The sequence below is a fragment of the Olea europaea genome, chromosome 3, assembly GCF_002742605.1.
Source record: "Olea europaea var. sylvestris chromosome 3, O_europaea_v1, whole genome shotgun sequence".
NCBI lineage: Eukaryota > Viridiplantae > Streptophyta > Magnoliopsida > Lamiales > Oleaceae > Olea > Olea europaea.
Window position 1 is genome coordinate 21263027 of NC_036239.1, and position 7336 is coordinate 21270362.

General features: G+C 30.5%; 1 protein-coding gene across 1 annotated transcript; it reads right to left on the minus strand.

The window, feature by feature from the left end:
* Positions 1 to 4328: 4328 nt before the first annotated feature.
* On the minus strand, positions 4329 to 5879 carry LOC111389889 (F-box protein PP2-B15-like). The gene is made up of 3 exons (XM_023014866.1): positions 5395 to 5879; positions 5106 to 5224; positions 4329 to 4896 (listed from the first exon to the last, which is right to left on the minus strand). The coding sequence occupies exons 1-3, from the start codon at positions 5656 to 5658 to the stop codon at positions 4437 to 4439; spliced, it is 843 nt and encodes a 280-aa protein (XP_022870634.1). The 5' UTR covers positions 5659 to 5879; the 3' UTR covers positions 4329 to 4436.
* Positions 5880 to 7336: the final 1457 nt, after the last annotated feature.

Consider the following 7336-nt stretch of genomic DNA (forward strand, 5'->3'; position numbering starts at 1 on the left):
AAATCAAAACATAAACCACCCACACCCTCCCCTCCTTCCCCAATCCCCAAAACCAAATCTAGAAAGCCATCGTCACCTTCAATTGCCATAGTCAGCACCACCATCTTAACCTCTAAGTCCCACTACCACCTTGAAACTAGGCATTGCTAACTCAAAATTGTGAAGCCAAGGCAGTGTTTGTCATGGCGTTACAAGAGCCCGTGTGAATGCTTCGAAATCAACATCGTCCTTGAGCATGTCCTCGAAATCAGCACCACCACCTCAAAAGGTTTAGATTCAGGTTTTGAGAAGCATTTAATTTGATCATTGGTTGGATTTGGTATTTTCTGCTGAGTTGAGGTAGTGTTGAGCACTTGCCTCGGCCAAAATCCATCACTTGTATTTGTTTTCTTCATTTTTAGATTTCTTTTAATTATATTTTGATTTCAGAAACATGCAAGATTCGATCCAAAAAATGACTTGCTTTCGTTCAATAATCGAAAGGATGAATTTATATCCATGCATTCGAATTCAGTAACTATTATTGTTTTGCTCCTCAAATCAATTTCAATAAGTCAAAATTACGTTTCAATTTTGTGAACATAAACGGTATATTTTTTGTCATAATATGCACAATATCGGTGTAATTTCTAACAATCTTAAGATGAATTTGCCCCGTATCGGTGCTAATGAATTTTCGACAATCATCTCCCAAGATATAACTATCACATCTAGCCATAGGAGTACTCCAAATGACTTAGACCAACGAACTCGATCGGAATTCCTTCTCTATCACAATCATGACTTTGATGCAAATGTTTTATGCAAAACCAAAGTGTAACATGAAATGGAATGATATGGAACTATGAATTGAATTTCTTGAATTGATAAAATCCAAACATATGAGATCTATATATAGTAGCTGGATCAAAGGATACAACCATACCAAGAGACATATCTCTTGAAATTTATTTCTATACATTAAGAGACACAATTATTGGAAATTCATCATACTCATACCAAGAGTCATGATCCTTCATATAAAAAGACACATTTTTTTCATCCATACATTTCTATAATATTTCACAATATTCTATACAATTTTCCAATAATTTCAAGTATTAAGCGACTGACATTTGGTTTAATTTCTCATTCACCAAATAACGAATTCCACTTAAGTAATCATATAAAATTAGTTACAATCAAATTTCGATACAAAATTCCAACATGTTATGCAGTGGCTGTTGCAACTTTTTTACCGACGCTAAAAGTGGCACCGACGTTGGGTGGTGGGTGGCGTCAATAGCTACTGTTGGTGGTTTTGGGGTAAGTAGATTGGGGAAGAAGGGGATGGTGGCGGATGGTTTATGTTTTTATATATTTTTAAATTAAATTATTAATATACTATAATTATGTTTTTTGTTGAAAATATGTAATGTTACAATTTTAACCTTTTAAAATTGGTCAAAATTTTGGTTAATGTCAATTCTTTGGTAAATAACTGTCAAACTAATAGAAATCATCAATTTGGACTTCAAGTGAGATTTTGAAAGGTTTGGTACCACGGGTGGTACAAATTAAAAGTTTGGGTCAAGTTTGCATAAGAGTGATAGATTTGGTACTGTGGCTACAATTTTTCCTATCTTAAATTTATTATCTAAAATTTGAATTTCACTAATTTCATGTGCCTTTCTTCGAGGGAGAGAAACCTTGTCTTAACTGATATTTGCTCATATTTGGTGCAAAAAATTCGAATTTATTGTTAAGAATTTATCCATATTTTCCTTCTTCATGTTAAAATATAGGGCAGGATTCTTCATGCATCTCGCATTTAAGGGATACGAAAGTCACAAAGACCATTCTCCATCTATTAGTCATAATGTTTGAATAAAAAGAAGTCAGAAAGACAAAAATGTCGAGGCATATAACAATTGAGGTCACATATAGTTAACACGGAAATAATCTTAGAGGGTGTTTGGTAGGAATTTTTATGTGAAAATGAATTTTTGAATAGTAAATTGATGGGAAATGTGTGGTTGAAAAATAAGAAAAAGTTTTTGATTTACGTGTAATATTATTTTAATAAAGAATGTGTGATTGAAAAGAAGAGAGAGAAAAATGCATTTTGATAAAAATGGGTGCCAAACAGGGCCTTAATCTAGTGTGTTCGAGATCACAGTTTTTATACATTTGACAAAATATTGGAAAGAAATACGACAAACTATATCAATTTTACAAGTGTTCGTTATAAATTTAAAAAAAAAAAAAATGACAAAGATGAAGTCAAATATGCAGTGACATCACATAAAATTTTCGTGTTTATAAATAGAAATAAACAAAGAAAAATCAACCTGAGATTTCATGTTTTATGAACTAGTATTAAGGTCTAAGGTCAATTCCTTCAACTATAAGGCCCCTTTCAGGTGCTCACATTTGACCTCTTTTAAACTCATTTTTACTTGACAATAAAGAAATTTGTGTATGAACACCAAGAATTGATTTGTGGTTAACAAATTGTTAATTCTACATAATACCGACGTTGATCAAAAGAATTTAAAATCTCTGTCTCAATAATATCATCCAATAGACAACCAATGGGCCAATGGCCTGCGATATTATAACAAGATTTTTAAGTAGACACTGAAAAAAAAAAGGGATATGCTTATTATACATCACTATTTACATAATCTTTTACAAATTGATGATGTGCCAAAAAGAAAGGTGAATTTTTATTTTATTTTTTTGATGAGATTTTGACCCAATTAAATTTCATCATATCATCTGCTGGTAAATTAATATCTAAATTATAATGTGTATATAGCACAACCTAAAAAGAAAATAGTAATTTTGCGAAGACCTAATTGACCCTAACTAAATGACAATCGATTACATAAGATAAAAATAAGCCAAAACAAATTAATTGAAACTATTTCATGTCTTCTATTGCATAATTAACTAATATAGTGCAAGCGTCGAGAATTGAATAACATCTTAATCTCACTCCTTCGAGTGTGAAGAGTATTAGGAGAAGATTGAATATTGAAAAAAAAAAAAAAAAAAAAACCTTCCAATGTTTATTCAGCCCTCGTTTGACCTCCATTATTTGGTGTTATAATTTTTGGAATAATATTTTTTTTTTTTTTTGGAAAATGTGTGGTTGAAAAAAAAGAAAATGTTTTTAGTTATGTATAATATTATTTTATTGGAGAATGTGTGGTTAAAAATAAAAGAGAGAAAAATGTATTATAAATTTAATGGGGTCAAACGGGGGCTCAATTTCAATTAAAAAAAAAAAGTCAACAATTCTTAGATATAAGTATTTATCATGTCGATTATCAAATCCTCTGCAAGATTGATTTTATTTAAAAATAGTTGCGGTCTTTGGCAAATACTCTTGTGGATTGGACCCTACTCAATTTATCAGAGACTTTTATTTTCCAGACGCTAAAAATATGTTTTTGTAGCTTTTATCAATAAAAGAAAATATATTTAAAAATTATAAGTAAATATTTTAAACTTATCGAAAAGTGTGAAATTTTTGATATATCCATATAGAGACAGAAGAAGTGGGAGTGGAAAATGCCTCCAAGTCAATATTCAAGAACAAGATTCTACGGCACTATTAATATATGTTTAGTAGTTTTAATTCAGACATTAGAATAAATTGTATGGAGATTAGCCTCATATGGTAGAGGAATTTGTTTAGAAACTACAAGAAAATTTGTCCTATACAATGGAAAATGCAGGTTGCTAAAACAATAGTTGAACGTTGCAAAAATATTAACGACAACACATAATGAACGTTCTTAAAGTAATTAATGACAACATGTCGCGAACGCTGCAAAATGACACATTAACATGTATTAAAAGAGTACTACGTACCAAATCTTAATTGAGTTACTTAATGGCAACATGAATTTATTGACTTTTATGATAGACAAGTAATTAACAATTTTTGTTATTTAGCCCCTATTTGTCATCTATTTTCCCTCATTCTTTCTGATTATTTTTTCTACAATACTCATTTTTAACCACACATTATTCATTAAAATAATATTATACGTAAATAAAAAAAAATTTCCTTCTTTTTTAACCACACATTTCAACATCTATCATTATTCCATAATATATTCTCAAATAATGGGTGACAAACACACCCTTTATGTTGCAAAAGGTCATTTTTCTAGACATGGTTTTTACGTTCTAATTTTCTCTAGAGTTATTTCATTCTAGTTGATATTCTGAAAAGATAATTCGTAAACAATTTTCAAACCATTTTTTACAAACCTATTATCCATTGTTGTGTCCCAATCATATAAGAAAGAAGTAGAGGCAGTAAGAAGTCAATATGAAGAAAGTAGAGATCATTTTTATAATTTATATTAGAAGGTTGCATGAATGAATAAGAAAGACCTTTTGAAAGATATTTTCTATGTACATTTCAATTGGTTTAACACCTATTGCTTAGGTCTAAGCTCAATGCCTTCAACAAGAAGGCCCCCTTTGAGGTGAACACCCTCCACCTCTTTCAAGCTCATCTTCACTTCTTCGTCTTTATCATCACAATAGAATTCACCCAATTCAACCTCTAACCATCCATCTTCGCGCATATGAAGAACGCGTTCTTCTACTTCATGAATTCTTGATCTTGATTCGTTAATTTTGTTTTGCATAGTATCACGCTCCAATTCTTGTTCTTTATACTCACCGCTTCTTAAATAAACTTTTCTTGTCGATTTATAATCACCAACTTCAAGTGAAACCTCCGATGGTAGGGAATCTAATCCAAATGCACGATTCGCAAGTTTAACAACGAGGTAGGCTCCATAATTGGTATTTTTTGTTAGCATTCGAGTGTTGATTTTGCCATATATCTCTAGCCAACTTATCATTATAAGCTCCACCCCTTCAGAAAATCTGATTTAACACCAAAAAAAAAAAAAAAAAAAAAAAAAAACAAAGATTTAAAAGATAGACGTAAGATATTTCCTTTCTAAGACTTTATTTTCGAAAAATTTAAAGTCGACTATATAAAACTCTTATTACATTCGAACCCAAATAGTGATTGGTGTATAAGAATAAAAAATAAAAATAAAAATTAAGTTTTATATGAAAGAAATGAATACCTTGATTGAAGAAGGGGTTTCCAGCTCCAACAATGAGGATTGCTTGCCCAAGCAATTGACAATTCCCTTGCACTCAACATGTAGCATTTTGTATTTGTAACTTTATCGATTGCAAATGTCTGCAGTGTAACAAATATTATTATTATTATTATTATTTGCCAATATATGTCAACTTGCTGATTGTGACAACCGAAAATAAATGTGTGGCTAGCATAATTTGAAATGCAAGTGAGCTAAATTGTATGGCTTACATGATTTTAAGTAGATATTTGGACTATGTTGTATTTACCTTGCTGCCCCCATCAATGAGAAGAGGAGTAGAAAGCTTGAAAAACAAATCCTTTTTGGATGAGAACTCCATTGGAGAAACCAACTTCGACATGATATCGCAATAATCACGAGGTAAGAATTTGTCCCATACGAAATCCGACTTGGCTGAATTGTGAAACATAGTAGATGCAAGCGAAGAATGGCATGCGTTACGAGGAGTCGTGAATGCAATAACGTGAGCAAGACAATCTTCAGGCAATTCCTGGATTGTTGTTTCCGACATGGATTAATAAGAAGAGCCAAGAATTTTGTACTGTGCCACTAGGGATGGAGGAAATTTTGGTTTCTTGTTTTTGATTCGAATATGAATGCAAAGGGCTTTATAGAGTTGGCAATGTGTTGAGGTTTGTCATAATAGATAAAAATACATGAATTCAATTCATGACAACATCCTTATCCGTGTTATCATGTTGGACTTCAACTAGAGGAATGAGTTTTAAATTTAATGCAATCCATAAGTCAAGGTCATACAAGTCTAGAACTTAATTGTAAAACTATTAAATTTATAATATTCTTATTTTTAAAAATATTTACCGGCTCAAACATTAGACCAACTTGGTAGAGGAGCTACAATCTTGCGATGATTGTGCTGACAAACGAGCAATATTCAGAAAGAGTACACACTCAATTTTCTTACTGTCAAATAGAATCATGCATTATTATCTTGTTGATCTCAAGTAAATTATGCAAACAGTAGTTAAGTGAAAGTGACTATTGGAGTAAAAAACTTGGTATAGAAAATTAAAAGTCTAGTTTTGAATAAAGTTAGACTCAATTATGTGAATTTGTTTTTCCAATTTCAATCAGTTCATTGCTAGCAGAAGATGCCACAACAAAATATATTTAAAGATATTACACAATGTGATAAAGCTTTACATCAATTATCAACTTACCATAATCCTACTATTTAATCTTGATTTGTAAGTTACCGTGAAAAAGATAAGGGAAGTAAGATCGGTTTGTTAAATAAAATTTAAAAATGTAAAATTCGGTTAGAGAACTAAACTCGTTTATGATTTTAAGAATTTAAGAGAGAGATTTTTTTATTTTTTATTTTTTTTTGTTGTTGGGGGGGGGGGGGTTACTTTATGCATATTATGCTAAAATGTCAAATTTCTTATAAGAATTCTTATTTTAAGTGTTGAAATTGAAAGAAAAAAATTGTTTTGAATTTTTTCATAAAAATGTTCGTTATTTTTTTATGAAGGGGAATATATATACCATCAAGGAAAAAATGTAATTGAAAAACGTTTTGGTAGTGTGAATTTAAAATATTGTAATTTATATGACATGTTAAAATTGTAAAAAATCTAATTCAATAAATTTGTCTTCCCCTGTTATCATTATAACTAAGATAATGTTAGAGCCGAGTAAGATCGGAAAATATCACCTATGTTATGCATGCATAAAATAAAATGTAGTGCAAGTTCTGTCTACGTACATAATGTGACCGGTTAGTAATAAATTTCCAATAATTGAGTGTTTAGATAAGATCAACATAAGCCATCATGGTCTTCCCACTATATGTATGCAATACTGAATTTTCTAAATTTTCCACAAGACAGACTTTTGTGGTTTCTCGTTAAGAATAATCATAGTTTACATCGAGTTTGAAGTTTATCCTACACGAAAGTCATCATTTTTTAAAGTTGAATACAAAGGGAAAAAATCTGAAAATTAAAATATATTAATAAGGGTATTTTAGGTACTTTATTATGGATATAAAAACACGTTTTTGATAAGGTTCAATTACTCCTTTTGTACTAAACAGTCGTAGTTATGCATGAACATATATTGTGTATGTATGTATGCAAAGACGAATCTAGTAGGAGGCCCCATATGGTAAAAGAAAATAGATTTTACTGTTAAATTGGTCCAAATAACTATGTTTAATCAGCCTA

What these genes read in the sequence shown, in the direction of transcription:
- LOC111389889 (XM_023014866.1), bottom strand. Translation starts at nt 5,658, where the DNA reads ATGTCGGAAACAACAATCCAGGAATTGCCTGAAGATTGTCTTGCTCAC. An exon ending in TCATTGATGGGGGCAGCAAG is followed by an intron (nt 5,225 to 5,394) that starts GTAAATACAACA and finishes GTTACACTGCAG; the next exon opens with ACATTTGCAATCGATAAAGT. An exon ending in AAACCCCTTCTTCAATCAAG is followed by an intron (nt 4,897 to 5,105) that starts GTATTCATTTCT and finishes GTGTTAAATCAG; the next exon opens with ATTTTCTGAAGGGGTGGAGC.